At 38.5% G+C, this 18,618-nt stretch overlaps 3 protein-coding genes across 3 annotated transcripts in view; 1 reads left to right on the top strand and 2 right to left on the bottom strand.

Moving 5' to 3' along the window:
- CEP89 (centrosomal protein 89) overlaps positions 1 to 10,115 on the bottom strand; it is a 32,303-nt gene extending 22,188 nt beyond the window's left edge. The window contains exons 1-7 of the mRNA XM_088172250.1: positions 10,014 to 10,115; positions 8,224 to 8,330; positions 6,907 to 7,062; positions 5,559 to 5,760; positions 4,229 to 4,334; positions 2,210 to 2,241; positions 1,090 to 1,144 (exon numbers count right to left, since the gene is read on the bottom strand). Of these exons, the coding sequence (XP_088028376.1) occupies positions 1,090 to 1,144; positions 2,210 to 2,241; positions 4,229 to 4,334; positions 5,559 to 5,760; positions 6,907 to 7,062; positions 8,224 to 8,330; positions 10,014 to 10,115 (760 nt within the window). The remainder of the gene's footprint in view (positions 1 to 1,089; positions 1,145 to 2,209; positions 2,242 to 4,228; positions 4,335 to 5,558; positions 5,761 to 6,906; positions 7,063 to 8,223; positions 8,331 to 10,013) is intronic.
- A 175-nt stretch (positions 10,116 to 10,290) lies between these two features.
- On the top strand, positions 10,291 to 13,388 carry FAAP24 (FA core complex associated protein 24). Its single transcript, XM_014882021.2, has 5 exons — positions 10,291 to 10,860; positions 11,148 to 11,299; positions 11,898 to 12,037; positions 12,343 to 12,495; positions 13,055 to 13,388. The coding sequence occupies exons 2-5, from the start codon at positions 11,188 to 11,190 to the stop codon at positions 13,295 to 13,297; spliced, it is 648 nt and encodes a 215-aa protein (XP_014737507.1). The 5' UTR covers positions 10,291 to 10,860; positions 11,148 to 11,187; the 3' UTR covers positions 13,298 to 13,388.
- Positions 13,389 to 15,410: 2,022 nt separating this feature from the next.
- The window catches only part of RHPN2 (rhophilin Rho GTPase binding protein 2), a 36,486-nt gene continuing 33,278 nt past the window's right edge, over positions 15,411 to 18,618 (bottom strand). The window contains exons 14-15 of the mRNA XM_088171830.1: positions 18,133 to 18,288; positions 15,411 to 16,885 (exon numbers count right to left, since the gene is read on the bottom strand). Of these exons, the coding sequence (XP_088027956.1) occupies positions 16,634 to 16,885; positions 18,133 to 18,288 (408 nt within the window). The 3' untranslated portion in view covers positions 15,411 to 16,633. The remainder of the gene's footprint in view (positions 16,886 to 18,132; positions 18,289 to 18,618) is intronic.

Here is an 18,618-nt window from a genome sequence, read left to right as displayed (position 1 = left end):
GGCTGCAAGTTTTCTCTCAGACACTAGAAACATTTTCTTTTCATGTAAAAGATGGTGTCTTTTACAGCAGAGCTGTCTCTCCCAAACATCAGTGACTGGAGAGGTAAAATGAAATGTCCACTGCAATAAGCAAAGTGTTTATGCTCTGCATGGACTAGTCGTTATTCTTGATCCCTACAAATTTTAATCACCCACACAATGAAAGTTTTACATTTCCTTCCTACTGAACAGCTTCAGTGTTACTGAACAATTCTTACAAAAGTAAACTTTTAGATTTTCTGCAAAACTGTGGATATGTTGTTACATCAGTAATAATGGATCTCACTTCCAAGTTTTCCTTTCCATCTGTATAAGTAAATAGCTGAAATGGAGGCAGAGATTTTAACCTTGGCAGCACAGCCTAAGAGCATCCAGGCATCAATAAAACTCAGTACAGTTCCTTAGAACAGGATATATATGAAACCCAATACAGAGCTATCTCTTGTACTCATGATGTGTAACAACTTCATGTGTTCAGTTTTATCTCAGGCAATTCTGGCCACTGTTAAATTCCTGTGAAAAGGCATAAGGTACTTGGACAGTACAAAATCCCATGAACTCCTAACAGGCACATATTTCATCATGAGACACACAGAGCTCAGAAGTCCTGTGCCTGAAGTGTCAGGTGGATGCAGAAATACACAAAAAAGCTGATGCTAGACCATGTGTCTCATGACTCTCTGTTTACAATTTCAGTTGCAATAGGATATTTAATAATGGTGAGATCTTCTAGTGTAGATTGAACTTAATGTATTGGAGAGGTCCAATATGACTGATTTCATTACATCATTTCACAATGTTTTATTTACTTTAGACTTCAGGTTGGAAAATAAAAACAAGTCTAAACCACCTAACCTAAAAAGCCTGAAATTACTATTTTTATACATATCACAGAGCACTTTATCATCTCTTGTACAGGAAAAAAACTTACAAACACACACACATACAAATCAGGCTTAGAGAAGACAAGCAGGAAAATGTGTTTTCATATACATATGCATATTAATAAAGTGAAAACGTGTAGTGAAGTCATAGAAAAATCAAAAGTACCTGGGGATGGTGGAGGTTTGTCATGTATCAGATTTTCAGCTGTTAATTTTTCCTCCTAGCAGAGAAATAAAAAATGAGACAATTTGTTTTAACAGCATCATTGCTGGAGAACTTAAGAAATAAAACTTTTGAAGGAGTTTCTTTTCTATCAACAAAATTGAAGGGTGGATTCACTGCTGATAAATAATACATAGCTTATCAAGTCCTCATCTAGACATCATTTTGTCAATTATCACTGCCATCAGTCACATGTGGACACCTGAAACTCACTTTTTTCTTTAGTAGTCAGAAATGTACAGCTCTCAAAACAATTTTTTTACAGCTGACATAAAAGTCACATAAACACAAAGCTTCTTGAGGAAACTGGAAGGGTGTTCTTCCCACTTGTGCAGTTTGTATAGAGTAAGACTTTAGACTAGTCAATTATGGCAGTCCCTGGGTATCAGTAAATCAATTAAAATCTTTTTCAAAGTGGAAGAACTTTGTTCTTGCTTTGCTGGAAAAAAACACAAGTATTTGTACATTTTCAGAAGGTTTCTTCACCAGGAAAGAATTATAGTGTCATTTATGCTAATGTATTTACTTGTGGTGAAGGTGATATATAGACTTTCTCCATGTTTTTATAAAACAACAGTGAAGTTTTGTAAGGATTTGCTGCCATGTAATTTAACACATTGATTATACTGAGTGACACCAGTGACTAAATGAGACAAAACTCATGAATGATTTCAAAGAAAAATATATGTGGTTAAGAACTTGTAGAAAAAAGTTATGATAACAATGGAAGAACTGACCATTTTTATAAACAATCTTCTGGAAAGCTGATCTAAGAAACTAAATTTTTGGGTATTCCTTTTGAAGCTTATGAAAGTAGTCAGATCAGCTCAAATAGAAAACTATAGCAAAAAGCAAAAAGCAGTAAAGTCAGGCTCAGCTCAGTATGAGTATCTCATATTATTATAAAAACCCCAAACTTTTGTATGGCTCATTTACCTATACAGTCGCATTTTTTCAAAAGGAATGATTAAACATTCTTGTACTCCAGAAGAAAAAGATTCTATAGTGGCAATGAATTAGTTTTCCTAAATGCATCATAAAGGAACCTTTGTATAAGTCTTACCTTTAAATCCAAGCCCAGATTTTGGTCTTCTGCTAAAGAAAAACAGATCTTTCAGTCAATTAGAACAAAAATTATTTTAAGTCCATAAGTTATAAGAGTTCATAGGATATGTATGCATACGTGTTATACATGGAAATAAATGGAAAAAAGTCCTTCCCAAACCACAGATTAAATCATTAACTTTCCATTAACTCTTTCATGGTGCATCAGGACACTGATGTGAGACCTCACTTTACCTCACACTGGACAGGTGCAAGTGTGGAAGAAATGAAGGTGTTTTGTTGGCTTCTGTTATAAGTTTAGAATTTGACCAAAGAACAAATGAAATATTTGCATTGATTTTCCTGGACTCCAATCCTATGGCATCCCTGAACAAAACAAGTGTAATTCTGACAGCTTGCAAGACCTGCAGCACTTACTATGTAGAAATTATTAGAAACAGTGCATATATCCCTATATTTCTTCAGTTTAATGCCTTCACTTCTCAAATGGTTTTATCAAAGCAACCATTCTTTCTGAATATTGCTCTCTATAAAACTTCTTAAATTACTCCACTGAAATAATACTGAAAAAATGCTGGGATTCAACATGAATAAAATTTAGAAAGACAGAATTTTTCCAACTTGACTCAGTTTTGCTTCCTCTTTCCTATCCACCAGCTACAGAGTGCTACCATCTGTGGGAGATAAGAAAAATCTTATAAAATAAAGGCCTTGCAGGCCTCTGTCCACTTCTGTTCATTTCTGCCACTTCTGCTCACCAGAAAACACTCTGGGAAAGCTTCAGTTAATGGGACAGCAAAAACCAAGTTACACAACCTAAAAACCAAGTTATATAACCAGTGTGTGGTCATCTCGTGTTTGGGATCCCAACTGGTCCAGGGTACACGTGGACACTGCAGGATCAAAAAGGTGACTGGGTAAAGGAAGGTGTGAACAGCAACACCTGCAGTGGCAGCCCATGCTTGTTTCAGCTGATGACAATGCAAACAGGTAATAAGACTTTAGTGTCTGAATACAGCATCAAAATGCCTGGTTTTTCACAATAAACAATTTTCCTTTGCAACTGCTAAGGGGAGTCTCTGTTTTTCATTCATCATTGCTACAACCATCCTCTGTAAAAACTGCATTTTCCACCTCTGAAACTAATTCTTATTTCCCTTTTTCCTGATTTTAAAATAACAGACAAGATAATTATGCAAGAAAACTGCTAAACCAGTAGATTGGTCTTGCTCTATTGTTATAATATTTTTCTCCACAATATTCTGTTGTTACAAGAAAATAACCTAATGACAGCTCCAGTAACAACTCAAATGTCCCTAATGTAATGAAATTACTTATTATTTGTGAAGTTTAACAATTCAATGCTTAGGTTGATAGCCTGGGACTGATGATCACGTTTATTTCTCTGTTCTGAAGAAACATCCTGACAGCAATAATGATGCAACTTCTGGAGAAGGTATAAACAACAGTACTATCATGCCATTTGATTATTAAAAAAACTGAAGAAGTTTTTACTACTGTTTTTTAGACATGGCATTTTTTCATACAAGTAGAATAACTGAATAAAAATATTTTTCTCTATCCCTAGCTGGTTTTTTCCCCTCGAACACTGCTAGTTTCTATAGTTTCTACTTTTTTCCTTTTATTTTTTGAACACAGTAACACTCCCAAAAGTTCCAGATTATAAACCTGACTGCTTCTGGCACATACATCAACAAAATCATAGGAGAAAATGACTGTACTTTACAAGACAAAAGTTCACAAACTTTCCTTCCTGTCCTCTCATTTTACAGTGGCTGAGAGTTTGTTCCACAGTGAATATAGACCTATCTATCCTCTTTATGCAGGTTTTTAATTTTCTGTAACTATTAGAAATTGTGAAGCATTTAGTACATTTCTTTAACTGCCCTTTAAAAAAAAGAAATATATAACAATATAGTACTACATTTATTTTATTTAAAAATTATTTTTCCCAATGGTATTAAAAGGCATGGCATTTTAAAGTTAGTTAACTTACCTTCTATGTGCACATTTGACTTATCCACCACCACCTGACACTCAGTTTCATGGGAAGAAACTTCTCTATTTTCAGTATTAGGAGAAGGAGATGGTGGAAATTCTTCCTATGCAAAAATAAGATAAATCTCTCTAAACCCTGAGATCACTGTGAAAATAGCCCAGGTACCTTGATTCTGTATGACACATTTAGCATGTTAATATCCCAGCCACATTCAGAATTGTTCACTAATATTTTAAAATAATAAATTGTAAGATTTGCTTTTTCTCTTGATGTTGGTTTCTTGGGGTTTTTTTGTGGGGTTTTTTTGTGGGGTTTTTTGTGTTGTTGTTTAGGGCTCTATGTAAATAAAATCTAAACCTTACAATGATCAACAGGAGGTTAGCAGTATGAAATGATTAATTCACATGGCAATTATTCTCTGTCAACTTCTTTGGTTACAAGAGTCTGTGAAATTATTTTCTGTGTGCTTGTTTGCTGTGGCTTAAATAATCTTGATCATCCACCATTTATCTACCACATCACAGCTGGGAGTGATTAATGAATCATTTTTAACATTATCCTTGCTGCTTTTCCCATTGATCACACATTCCACTCACTTTCTTTTCTCTTTCTTCCCCTTCCCTCCTCTTACCAGTTATTGTCTCTTGGGGTGTTTCCTGGATTATTTCACATTTTGGGATTTGGGTGTATATTCTAAGACTGATGCTTCTACTTTACTAGTCCTGGGTTTTTTTTGAAGAGGTATTTTTTTAAGAGATCTTTCGTTGCCTTTTTCCTACTCAGGTACTTACTCCTGTTTGTTCATTTTTGATTTAACTTTAAATGTGCCTTAGGAGTATTAAGTTCATTGCTGGTTAAGACAATCCAAAATTATAGTAAACAAAAATTCCCTGGTCTTCAGGAAAAAGTCAATTTTTTTGGTTAGATTCTGATTCTCCTCATTTCTATACAGGTCTGTGCTCATTATCACAATACTGAACCATTAACTAAGCTTTCACCATTCAACAGTAAAGTTACTAGTGCTTTTAACAAATCATCTACTATGTAAGTACCATGCTCAATATAAATTATTGGGCATTTTACAAGACTAAACTATGCATGATAATTATATACAATACCAGTGTGCTCCTATTAAAAAAGAGAAAGACTCTGTGACAACCAACAAACCTAATTCATGTCAGAGTAAACGAATCACAAAGATTAGCATGTGAAATAAATATTGAATACATGTCTGCAGAGTAAGAAGAGAATACAAAGCACCTGAAATATTAACGTGCATTAATATATTAAAATATGGTAAAGGAACTAATGCATTTAAAAATCTTACCTTTTTAGTTTTGCAGGGAACAGCATAAATAGCATTGGTGCTAAAGCTTCCTTCCCTTTTCTCATTACTCTGACAGCTGGACTCTGCCTCTTTATCAGCATCTGAAATATATGTATCCATGTCCTCATCTTCACCATAATTGCCTGATATTTGCAGGGACTGTACAGGAGATCTGTCACTACCATCAAGTTTCCAGTTAGTTCTGTAAAAAGAAATGTAATGCCTGTTTCAGTGCTGCTTACTCTTCAAAAAAACCCAACACTAGTGAAGTAGAACCATCAGTCTTACAATGTATACAAGTCCAAAGAGACAGAGGGACATCTAAGCTTCTGTTAGCTGCAAACAAGGAACGTAGCTGTCTTGCTTTCCAGCCAAATTTCAGGAGAAAATGCCCTGCAATGAGTGCTTCCTCTAGAGAGAAAGGGCTTCAATAACTCCCTTTTCAATGAGAGAAATGGATACCAGGGAGTAAAAGCGAAAAAAACCCTGTTTATTAACCAAACAGTTTTCTTTAGAAGTGTAACATAAGCTAATAAAGTGTCTTTGTAATAAGTCTCTTATTGTCTTTTATTAAACCTTTTATAATCTACCAAAAAAGCAAACCTCGTTTTTCACAGGCAGCAAGCAAGAGGCAGTAGAAACTCTGCAGCTGTAGCTGAACTTTTTACCTCCTGGACGGGAGGGGCAAAACAGCGACAGTGCAGCAAAAATCCCCGGAGAGACAGCCGGGGAGCAGCAGCAATGAGGCTCCAAAACACGGCAGAGAGAGAGAGAGAGAGAAAGAGAGAGAAAGAAGCAGGCAAAACCCCCAGGAACAGCAGGATCCCTGGTCAGAGATAGCAGCTGTGTGTATGGGCTGGAAATCCTCTGGAAATCCTGGCTCTGCTCCCTTCCATAGCGACAGTCCAGTCTATGTGTACACTCTGAAATAAATAATTAATACTGGTACTACCTTTTCCTCTCTATCTTAAAATACTAAGTTAGAGATAGAAGGTTCCTAACTCTACCAAAAAGATAGTTTGAAATAATCGTTTTAGCACAAAAGAAATATCTTGCATGTAATCCAAATCACATTCTGTAAAACTGATCATCAATTGACAGAAACAGTATACGATTTTACTTATGACTGTTACACAATCAAAATCCGCCTCTCTGAAGATTGTATGTGTGACACCACTTCACAAGAAATGGAATAAGGATTGTTAGACACTCCAGACTGAATTTATGATGTGGTAAGAAAAAAGTAAGTAGCTGTAACAGCAGGAGTCTGCTGTCATTCTTTAGTAAAATTGATCATTGAGAGATTCCATTTCTAATTTAAGGTATCAAACCAGAAAGCATACACTACCCTATCCTGAGCTCTGAGACTGCTGCATATGGTTCAAAAGATTCTTGTTCCAAGTAGGTGGAGTCACTTTCAGAGAGCGATCGCTGCCGGGGCTGAGGAACAGCAACAGTGCGGCCTGTGAGTGCTGTCACGAGGATGGCAGCTGCTAGAGCAGACCTGCAACAAAACACAGCAAAGCAATGAAGCACTACTGATGCCTTCTCTCTGCTCCACATTTTATACCTTTTCCTTTGTAAAATGTCTTCGCTATTTAATCAAAGCAAAACGTTCACAATTAACAAGTGTAAATACCCCTGGGTTATAAACTATAACATCCCAAAGTAAAGCACAGAATGGGGCAAGCTACTGCAATGCAGCTATCCAAGAGTAAGGCACAATATCTATTGGTTTTCCCAAATCATATGCATGAAAACCCTGGAATGTGCTGAGCTACCTTCCCAAAATTTACATCAATAATTTACAGAATTTGGCATTTATTTTAGCCATAACAATACTACCTGCTGTTGTGTTGAAAAGGTCTCCCATGTCTCCATTTTGTCTCCATTATTCCCTACTCTAAACCTTTTACTGATGACTCTGAAGTTGTTAATAAATGTTGGCAAACTGCAAACCAGGACAAGCAAACAAAAGTGCCTATTTGTGTGATGCTGTGGAGTACAGAGAAGGGTATGATGAAAAGGAAAAATAAGTAGTAACTAAGATTAAAGAAGTGAAATGCTGAGAACTGTAAAATGAATGACAAGAACTTGAGACCAAAAAGGAAAAAGAAATTAATTAGAATTAAGTGGAAATGTTACAGACACTAGAAAGACCATGGAAAACAACCAGAATTGAACTAAATGTAGAAAAAACATAGAATAAAAACTGTAAGAAACTACAACTTAAAAGAAAAATAATTTGCATTTTCCTAATCCAGCATGGTTTCACATGCCAGTTTTTAAAGTCCCTGGTATGTAGCAAGGTTTAATTTTTGTTTTTCCAACGAGCTAATATTTCCTGACTCACAGCACTAATGCTGCTGCAGTCCTACACTCTACTGGAGCAGCCAAATTAAAAATTACACTAAATAGTCCATTCATCTTTAATTGACTCAGAAGTCACATATTCATAACAGTTACTGTCCTAAATATTTACCATGCTTAAGAGTGGGGGAAAAAGTTCAGAATGGGGAAATTGCCCCTCTTAAAAATATATTCTTTATGAAAAGTTCTGTAAATGTTGTAAAGACATGCAATTCTTCTAATCAGGCGTTTCTAATATGCCACAATACCTGACAAAACAACAAAAAAAATTTTAAAAAAGAAGGTGAAAACATACCTGGGCCTTTCTGGAGAAGGGTTTGGACTACGAGGGGGAGGGGTGCGGGGAACTGCAGGTTTAGGAGCTATGGTAGCAGCAGGGACCAGGCCATGAGCTATATGTTTCTAAATGATTTAAAATAAAATTAGTTGACAGTGACTTTAAGGATCACAATGAAAAAAAACCACAGGACTGAATGTGCACAGAAACTAACAATGCAAAATAATATAAAAAGGAAGAACAATTACATGCAATTAATGTAAACAGAAGATTTGAAATGGCATTTCATTCCCCTTAAAGTCAGAACCCATGTAAATCTGGAAAGTTCATTTAACATTTATGAACAGCTGGTCTTGAAGGTTAGAAATGTAATTTACATGAGACTTGTGAATGTATGTTTTCTATACACTATATTACAATTTACAAGAATTCTAACTCATCTTTTTTATGTATCTACAAGAAAAATTGGACTAGAAAATAACTTTTTTTAAAATATCTGAATGCTGCCTCAGAGTAACAATATTAGTCCCTTTCTTCTACAGTTTGTAAATCCTCAGTCATAGCAGTATGAGATGGGAAAAAAAAAGAACCCCTACCACTAAGTTTTGCAGTCAAAGGTTCAACTTTAATTTAAAAAAAAACAGTACACTTTTTCATCAGCAAGCACAGTACTTTTTCTTCAATGGTCTAACATTAAATACCAGCTCAGAAAAACTGGGACCAGAGTTCCTAGAAAAGTACTGTGAAGGAAACCATATACTGTTTGAAGGGAGCTTTGGAGATTGTCTAGTTCAAGTTCCTGCTCAAAGCTGGGTCAGGCATGAGAGGGTTGCTTGGTATCGGGTCCAGTCATGCCTTGTGTCTCTCCAACCTGGTCCGGTGCTGAACCACCTCACAGGATTTTATTATTGTGTTTAACTAGAATTGTCTGTGTTTGAGGTTGTGCTCATTACCTCTCTAGGCATCAGAAAATACTACGCCATAATAAAGTCCATCATCTTCGGGCAAATGTTACCCAACAGGAGAATGAATATCTCAATTGAGTATTTCTGTTTTCACACGAAGGCACAGCAGATAATCAAATGGTGCATTAAAAGACTTTCTTTTTACCCAGTCTTGCAAATGCACTGCTCCTTAATTCTGCATATCTGTCGGGCATGCACCATTTCGTTTACTACAGGCTGTTGTAGATACGACTATGAATGACGCTACTACAAATACCAGGGAACACAGCTGAACTAAAAGCCATTCCACAGTAAAAGTATGACAACAACAGATCAACACTTTCATTCTAGTAATAATAAAAAAATCCAGTAAGTTCAAGAACGCTGGAAAAGAACACCCGCACAACTGCTGACAGCTTTTGTCTGCTCTGAGCCTTCCATCAGAGCTTTTATCAGTTCACTTGACAGCACTGAGCGGGCGCTTCGAGGATCGCCTCAGCAACCGCTGGGAGCAGCGATCTGATCTGATCTGTCTGATCTGATATGTCTGGCCTGATCTGATCTGTCTGATATGTCTGATCTGCCCTGCCCTGCCCAGCCCCGCCCGGCCCCGCCCGGAGCTCCCCCGAGGGGCGGGCACGGCACTGGCCTCGCCCCGCTGAACCTCTGCGCTCCTGAAGAAGCGGGGCAGGCCCGGGACTCAGAGAAAGGAACGCACCAGCCCGCAGACACCGTTCTGTCTTTGTTTGGGCTTCATTTTTCTCCCCGATTCACACTTCGAAGCGCTCAGTGATCACCGGCATCAGCCGCAGGGCGCGGCCGCCTGCCTCGGAGACCACCCCTCATCCCCCTCGCGCACAGAACCGCGCTGTCCCGCTGTCCCCGCTGTCGGTAACGAAGCCCCGCGCTAGGCGCAGCGATACTCACGAAGGAGTCCCTCCGGCCTCTCCTGAACAGGAACGCCATTAGGACGGGACAACTCCAATCACTGACGGACGGCCGCTCCCCCGCCGCGTCGGACGCTTCGCCCTCGCGACCCGCCTGGAAACAACGCGGCGGCGGATTGGCTGCGGGCTCGCACTCCTCCAATCAGCACGGGCCTTACTCAGCCCTCGCTCGGCCCTAGCGACCTATCGGTGGCGGCGCCCGCGCCTCCAGCTCCTCACCCGCTCGGGCCTGCGGAGCTCCCGGTTCGCGGCCCCGCTGTCCGCCAGGCGCGCTGTGCCGGGCCCTTGTCTCTTGTGGATCTCCCGGTTCGCGGTCCCGCTGTCCGCCAGGCGCGCTGTGCCGGGCCCTTGTCTCTTGTGGATCTCCCGGTTCGCGGTCCCGCTATCCGCCAGGCGCGCTGTGCCGGGCCCTTGTCTCTTGTGGATCTCCCGGTTCGCGGTCCCGCTGTCCGCCAGGCAGCGCAGGACCCGCGGCCGCCCTGGGTTTTCCCCGGTGCTCGGAGTGAGGCTCCGCTGCCGGACGTGTTTGCGGCGGTACCGGCTTGTCTGTGGTGCTTGTCCTTAGACCATGCCTTAGCCTCCAAGGCTCCCGATTCCCTTTGAAGTCAGAACACCGCGTAAAGCTGGCAAACCTGAAAATAATCTCTCCCAGCAACTGCCTTGTAATAATTGGTCTGGAGACTTCCACCAGCTGAGGGATGGAGGTGGCTCTGCAGTCGGGTTTGCAATTCAGGAGGATTTTCTCTCAGCACGGGTGGATGAAGGTATGGGAAAGGCAATGTGTGTTTTTTCACCGTCTGTGTGTTTTACTTCAGGCGTTTTTCAGACTGGGTGGTAAAGCTGAAAGTGGAATTTGAAGCCAACACAACAGCCTGTATTAAAGTGAGCAGAGTTGCTTGCCCATTTTGATATGTTCACCTTAACTGTAAGGAAGCTTGAGGAAGGAGATAGTGTGTCTTCCAGAATATTGCATCCTAAGATTATGATTAAACTTTATAAGCTTGGAAGAGCTTTGTAAAATGTCTTGCTATTTTTCCACATTTCTTCCTAGGGTATAACTGCTACCGAAGGAGGATTTTAAAGGAGGTTTGATGACAACAAAAGCAAACTTTCCTGTGACAGCAGGATCTATAGTTGTCCCTTACGGGCATGTGGTCGGAAATGAGAAGTGGAGAGGGTCAGAGTTAGCCCAAAGGCTACAAGGTAAGCACAAACAAATGGGAAGAGGAAAAGCAGATCGGGCAAACCATTCCCCTCTATTGGCCAGAAGCGTTAAGAGCTGCTGGAATATGCTTTACTCTGTGCCTGACTGGTCCTATATTTGTGGTCCAGACTATGTTAGCAGGCTGGAAGATCCTGTGTGTCCTGTGTCTCTGTAAGCAGCTCCGTTTTCACAGTTGCAGAGCACTGTAGGGAAGCAGCAGATTCTGCTGTTGTGGATATGCATCTCCACTGACCTCCCTTGAATTGACACGTATACTCTGCTGGCACAACAAACTAAATTATGATGATTCCCTCCAGAAAAGCATGTGATATTTTTTGTTCAAGCCCAGAGTTTACTGAGCAGCTCTATCTACTTTTAAATCTGGAGATTGGAACTGCTATTAATATGCATTATTAAAGACATCACATAGTAGTTCAGACTGCTTGTAGTAAATTTACTTAAAGGGAAAAAAGGCTTTTTATAAAGTTCATTATGATGTCACTAGAATTATTGACACTTTAGGAAGGCTGTGCTGTGAAGTAATTGTTAATACGTTTTTAACTACTGTATTTTTTCTTCTAATAATCTCGCCCTAAGGGAAAGTTAGACTCACCTTTGAAGATGGCTTGGGACTGGTGGACTTTCATCTTTCAAACAGAACTTGCATTTTACTAGTTTCTGAAGCAGATTTGGTTGCAGGGGATGAATTCAAACGAAGATTGGTTAAATTTAGAAATGTAAGTGCTATGTAAGGAGAACAGTTTTCACTTGATATTTGTTTATTAAATGCTTCTGAAAACCTTCTTCTTGTGTTCTTATAAAATTCCATTGGAGCTGACCTTTTGGGATAATTTTCACCTGAAAACTGAGAAATCCTGCAGCTGTGTAATAATGCTGTATTAAACCTCAGACCTGTTGCAGCAACTTATGTTCTTCCTCTGATTTGCTATCAGGCAGCTCATACTTGAAAAAATTTCTGTCACATTGCATTAACTTGTCATTAACGAGTTTTTTTTCTAATGTCTTTTTGCTTTCAATACAGGGCAGCAGTCTTAAGGGAATTGTAATTGTAGAGAAAACCCAAATCAGTGATCAGTACTACTCAGGAGTACAAAAACTTGTTGTACTCGAACTTGGAATGGTGTTGCTTCCTGTGGCAAATCAAGGAGAAGCTTCTCAGCTTATTATTCAACTAGTAAGTTTCTGTTATATTAAAATATGGGATGTATGGGAAAGCAGGTAGATTTCTTCAATGGTCATTTCAGAGAGAATACATAGGATCTTAAAGGAACACATCATCATGTGAATGTAAGGAATGAATCTGCAACAGTGATATGGTATTATAGTTCAGTGGAAAGAAGGCTCATTTAGGAGCAAAGGAAAAAGGATGAAGAATATGATCCTGGATTTTTTAAATGTAGTCTTGTACTGAGATACCACTAGATAGCATTAGGCAAATGTTACTGTCAAAATCATTCGAGATTTTGCTTTCCCTAACGCTAGGGAAACTGTTTTTAAAGTGTTTCTTTTTACGCTTTCTCTGACTGTATCGAAAAAGTGACAAAAATAATTGTTTTCATTTGCTGTTGCTATAAGAAATTGCTTGTTTCCCAGTGAGATTTTGTCGAAGGGAGCACACCTAAGGGGGGAGCTCGTTTTTTCAAACCGCCTAGTGACTGCATGGAACTGTTTAGAGATGAAGCAGCGCTTTCCCAGAAGCGCTGGGTGTCGCTGACAGCTCTCTTTGTGTCCAGGTGCGGGAGCAGAGCCGGGATGGCCGTGCCAACCCTTTCTGTGGCAGGCAGCGCTGGCAGCTGGCAGAGCCCGCCGTGCTGCAGGCAGTGCAGCACATCCCCGGCGTCGGCAAAACAAAGGCGCTGCTTTTACTGCAGCGCTTCGGGAGCATCCACCGCCTGTGTAACACACCCGTCCAGGAGCTGGAGCAAGTCGTTGGACAGACAGTAGCACAACAGATTTATACTTTTTTACACTCCTGACAGGCATGTGCACTGGTATTTTGCTTAGGTTTTTTCTTCTGAATGATAAAATTTTGGTTTTAATAAATATGTATTATGCTAATTTCTGTAATAATGGACTCTGATTCTTCTTTTTTTAAAATTAAGTAGTGCAAATTGCCTTGGAAAGAAGTCTGTAAAGTACTTTGCATCTATCTGGAACAAAAAAAAAAACAAGAAAGCTGTCTTTTTCAGCATCTGTGTTAAAAAATGGAAGAGCAGTATGCTTACTTTGGTCTTCCAGAAAAAAAAAAAACATATGAATATGTACATAGTAACTTCTCAGTAACTGGAAATATGTTACATGTGTTTTAAAAGTTAGCATATATTGCTTTATAGTAACATCTTTGATTTATAACTTTTTTGAGTCCCTTTGGAAAGTCCTACTGGAATACAGGTTTGATTTTACATTAACTTATTTCTCTGGTCACCCCTCCAGTTCACGGGGCATTAATAAATTTATTCCCATGTGTCTGATACCCAAAATAGTGGTTAATTCATGTTATCCTTTTGAATATAGATTGGCATAATAATAATAAACTGCAGAATCTTTTGATACAACCTTTAATATGTTAATTATACTATCAATTCTACTATAATACACACTACAAAGAAAATAATATGGGAAGCTTTGAGCAAAATTCCTAATTTATACTACTCTTCCAGTGTTAATATTTTGAAAATTCACTTGTAAAGAGGATTGGTTTTCCTGACATCTTGCATTTTGTTTTAAGTTACATTCATATCCTATTTTCTAAGGGTAAAATTGCCTTTTTCCTTGAGGAGGTGTGTGGAAAGCATCTTTCATACCACTTGGGAATTTGGATCACAGCAGGAAGGCAGCTGAGTAGGATTTTCCACTCCCTTTTGTGGGATCCTTGACACTTCTGAAAGTCATCTCTGACACTGATTAGCATGGACAGCAGGTGCACCTGTTATTTATATTGATTCTGTACTTGGGATGAAAATTTGTCTGTGGCTTAGACATAACTATTTCATTTAGTGAATAAACATCAGAATTTCCAAAAGTGTGGAAAAAGATACTACTTTTTAATCAGGCATCTAGGGAGTACTTTAAGCTTCTTTATACGTGGGTTTGCTCAGATTTTATTCCCTCTAAGGTTTTGTCACGTTACTATGAAGACTGGATTTCACATCTAAAGGCATATGGCTGTTATGCTGCAATACACCTTTTCCCTATGGCAAATGGCCATCTGCTTAGGCCATTAAAGTTCAGTTGAAGTAATAACAATTAATATTAATGGAGTTACAGGCTGAACCACTCATCTATTGCTAACCTTTCTTTTTAGGGCTTTACAGCAACCTTATACATCCTTGTGGGTAGACACTTGTAACAAGAATTCCTGTGGTCTGAGCAATAGAAGGCACACACTCGTTTCACTGCAAGTTAAGTTAGCTGTTGGCTACCACTCAGTGTAGAATGAGGTGACAGAAAACTAAGAGTATTTGTATGGCACCTGGGAGATCCAGATTTTTACTTAAATTGAAGGGTGTATTTTAAATTTAAAAAGCCAAGCTTTCCATCCAAATGTGATGATGGGAAGGGAAAGACAGTTATTCAGGAGCTAAGAGGGACAATATTTCCAGGAAGACTGTCATAGTGGTTAAAGAGAAATGAAGAGCTGGAAGGGCGATTGCTGTGACTTTGCTAAGGGTTTTGTTACTTGGATAACAATTTGAGCACACAAGTGAGGTAAATCTCATGTGCATGGAATGCTGTATGGCAGGGGTGTGCAGATCAGTGGCTGGCTGCTGCTTGTGTGTGTGAAAGAAACACTACTGCACCAACACATGTCAAAAATTATATGGATAGGCAAGTCACAAGTAATTTACAACTTTTTTTTTTTATATAACCTTTATAGGGGAAACTAGAAGCATGTTTAAAACCAACTTCCTTACAAAGAGTGTAAACTCTTAGTTGATATTGAGCAATACTGGAACATTTAAGAAAAGTTTCTTAGATCTCTGTTAGTAACGTTAGAGAAACACACAAGAGGTATGGCAACAATAAATAGCAAAAACCTGTAAATTATACTGTACCATCCAAGCTGCAGCAGAATCAAAGAACTACTACTAAACGGCAGCATCTGATTTTTATTCTTAAATAAGGTCAAGATATTTACACCTACTACATAAGAAATTAAAAATAAACGACAACTTCAAAGTTTACACCAAGATGCAGATTTTCATGTAAATTTTAACTATCTATCTACTCTGTAGATGGCAATGTTCATTAACACTACAGTGTTAGCAATTTTTAATTAATTTCAGGAAATAGAAGAATCTCTAAGAAATGCTCACCAGTTATTTTTTGTCCCCCTCCTCACTATAGATACAGCTTGCTCATGAATTTTTCCAAGGACAGAAGGATTTTTTTTTTTGCTTGATGTGATAGTAAATAAATATCCTGCCACTTAGCCACTTAGCACGAGCACTCTTTTTTCGTATTTTAAAGCATCACTGTAATTTATGTGCCCCTGAATCAATGTATTATATGGCCCATTTTGAGATTTATTTCACAGCTATCCATTTTATCAAGACCAATGAGATACAAGTCTTAAGGTAAGTAGGTTAAATAATGTTTGGAATAAAGCCTATTTTTACCAATTGAATCATCAGGCATTTAAAATGTTACCTACATCAGAAAAAGAACAGAGTAAAAGCCTTTTGGAATTCAAAAGACCTTTTAAATTTTATTCCTTCTAATTACCTTCCAGAATTAAATTACCTATTCAGTAGGCTACACCTAATACTCTGAGGAAGCATCTCTGCATAAAAACACAACTCTATGACACTGCCCCTTGGCACAAGACTACTTTCTCTGAATAATATTATTCCCTCTCACCTGTGGTTTAAGATAATTCTTTAAAGTAGTGTTAAGTGATTTATTATTGAGTCTAAACTTTAAGACCAAAATTATTCTTTAATGTGTCCCCTAATATTCTGCATTCAGCATCAGGTTTGTAATAAATAACTCCCATCTAGCACAGTTATGACTATTTTTATGAAAAATCAGTCATAACTGTATTTTGAAATTCCAAAGGAATCCAGTCGTCGTGTAATCAATTCTATAATCTACATCTGGCTACTGCATACCTCCCAAAACACTTCATTGTAACCTTCAAATACTTCAGCTTTACAGTTTCTGCCAGCTTCTGACCAGAAGTGGTCAATGCACAGCAAACGAAGTCAACAGTATTTGTCTGAGTTTATACATACAGATATTAAGGTAAAATGGATGAATATTTTTATCTACATTTTAAACAAAAGTCACATTAACAGATACTTCTGAAAGATTCAGTACAACGAACTTTCTGTATTGAAAAGTGTGAAGGGAGAAAGCTTCTTCTTAATCTGAGAACTTCCAGCCACAGCTGAAGGCAGGCAGAGTGTACTTGCAGCTTTCTGTCTGTTTTTAGTTCCCCAGCTTAGAAAAGGGAGTTTTAGTGGAGCTTTCTTGGTCTGATCAATTTTATCCTCGTCCATGGCTAAACAGATTAAGGAGTATGTCTTCTGCATTCCCATAGAGTAAGTTGCACTCTTGCTGTGCTGTACGAAAAAGAGAAGCATTGTAAGAATCAGTCATCCAAAATGGGTCAAAATTTTGACAATAACAAAAGGTTACTGTGCAAATAGTTTTCCAGGGCAGACTGCAGCAAGCTTTCTGTGCTACTGCCATTACTAAGTGAGCACAAGAATGCTGTGATCCTGGTATTTTGCAAATGTGCATTCAGGGGTATACTCTGCAAAGCATAAAGGAACTTGTGAATCTTTTCTTGGGCTCTTAAATACTTACTGCCTTCTAGCATAACTATTTAATATACACAGTAACCTCCCTATAAAGCTCAAGTATGTAGTTCTTGCACAGATGGGGAGTCCTTTTTGCTGTCTTTGGACAGGTTCTGTGTTGATCACAACTCTTAAAGCTCCTGTGTGACATTCTCTTGGGATATCTGAAAGGCACAGCCTTATCTGTCTCCTCTTAGCTTTGCCCTGAAGCAATTTGATTATATTCTAGCCTTTTCTTTCCAGCTGCAACTTGAAATGGCAGATGTGTAATTTCTTATTTTCAGTAAGGAAAACCTATTTTAACAAAACAAGAAAACTAAACAGCACCAGGGGCATCTTAATAGCTTATCAGGCAACACTACTCGAGTGTCTAAGCTTGCCAGGGAATGTTAAAAGCATGAAGCAGTGGATTTAGCTGAGCTACAGGTTCTTTCACACAACTAGTAAGTTATTTAGAGCTTAGTATTTTTTTAATCTTGTGATGACTTTCCCTTAGTCTAAAGCTTCTTCAGTAGCTTAGTAACTGACTAGACAGTTAAAAGTTCACAAAAAAAATAGATACAATAATCTGTGATCTAATACAAAAGACACAGATCATTAGAATAACAGTGCATAGAAAATAAACGTGGTCTTGGATGTTCTGTTTCATTCCATTATTGTTTCATTGTGGTTTTTTCAGTACTGAGCAAGATAATGCCTTCATCCTCCGAGACAAGTTAGGGGAAATAAATTAGGTCTTGAAATTTTTCATGTAATTAATCTAAGTAGCTCCACCACCAGAAAGCCCACCACCCAACCTTTCTTATGCAGACTACTTTAGCTTGCTAGGTCACAATGGTTTAAGCTGATGGTTTAAAACTGAACACATATCTGAATGTTTTATATATTCACAGGTTGAGTGAGATACCTGACTACATGAAAGTAAGCATTAATCAGGAACTGAAGGCAGGCAAGTGAAAAAACTCTAGCATACCAAATATGCAAAACCTCTTTGCCTCATTACATACCAAAGATGCCGCTGTATCCTGGCAGCTGATAACCTCGAGCTCCACGGGCTGCTTTCCCACATTTCTCAATTTTTCCAGCACCTCGTTCACACCAAGCCACTTGCAATCCATGCCACCAACTGAGACAATGTAGTCACCTTCTTTTAGGCCTGCTGACTGTCAAAAAATTTGGCACACGTTATTATCTGGAATTTTAAAGACATGTAAAATGTTCTTATCATCATATAGTATCTGCCCCAAAGGCATTTCACTCTTGCACGTTACAAACCCATTCTCTAGCCACACAGGTGCAACTTTCTCAAGTACACAAATTACCTCTGGAGTTACCATTGATGGGATTTTGCTATACTCAAATGTTGGCTGGTTTTATGTTCTTTTCACTTTTCTCCTTAAGTAAATGAACCCTGGCTTTTGCTACGCCATTGTCCCCCAGAAGACATTTTCTGCAGTGTTTATTTGCTTTTCCTCATTGTTTTTATTTATACT

The sequence above is a fragment of the Sturnus vulgaris genome, chromosome 12, assembly GCF_052056855.1.
Source record: "Sturnus vulgaris isolate bStuVul1 chromosome 12, bStuVul1.hap1, whole genome shotgun sequence".
NCBI lineage: Eukaryota > Metazoa > Chordata > Aves > Passeriformes > Sturnidae > Sturnus > Sturnus vulgaris.
Note: the sequence above shows the minus strand (reverse complement) of the source record. Positions and strands in the feature narration are given on the sequence as shown.

Excerpts from the sequence above, each read along its gene's own strand:
- FAAP24 (XM_014882021.2), top strand. The coding sequence starts at position 11,188 with ATGACAACAAAAGCAAACTTTCCTGTGACAGCAGGATCTATAGTTGTC. Across the intron at positions 11,300-11,897 it reads GTTAGCCCAAAGGCTACAAG|GGAAAGTTAGACTCACCTTT; the intron begins GTAAGCACAAAC and ends TCTCGCCCTAAG. Across the intron at positions 12,496-13,054 it reads CTCAGCTTATTATTCAACTA|GTGCGGGAGCAGAGCCGGGA; the intron begins GTAAGTTTCTGT and ends CTTTGTGTCCAG.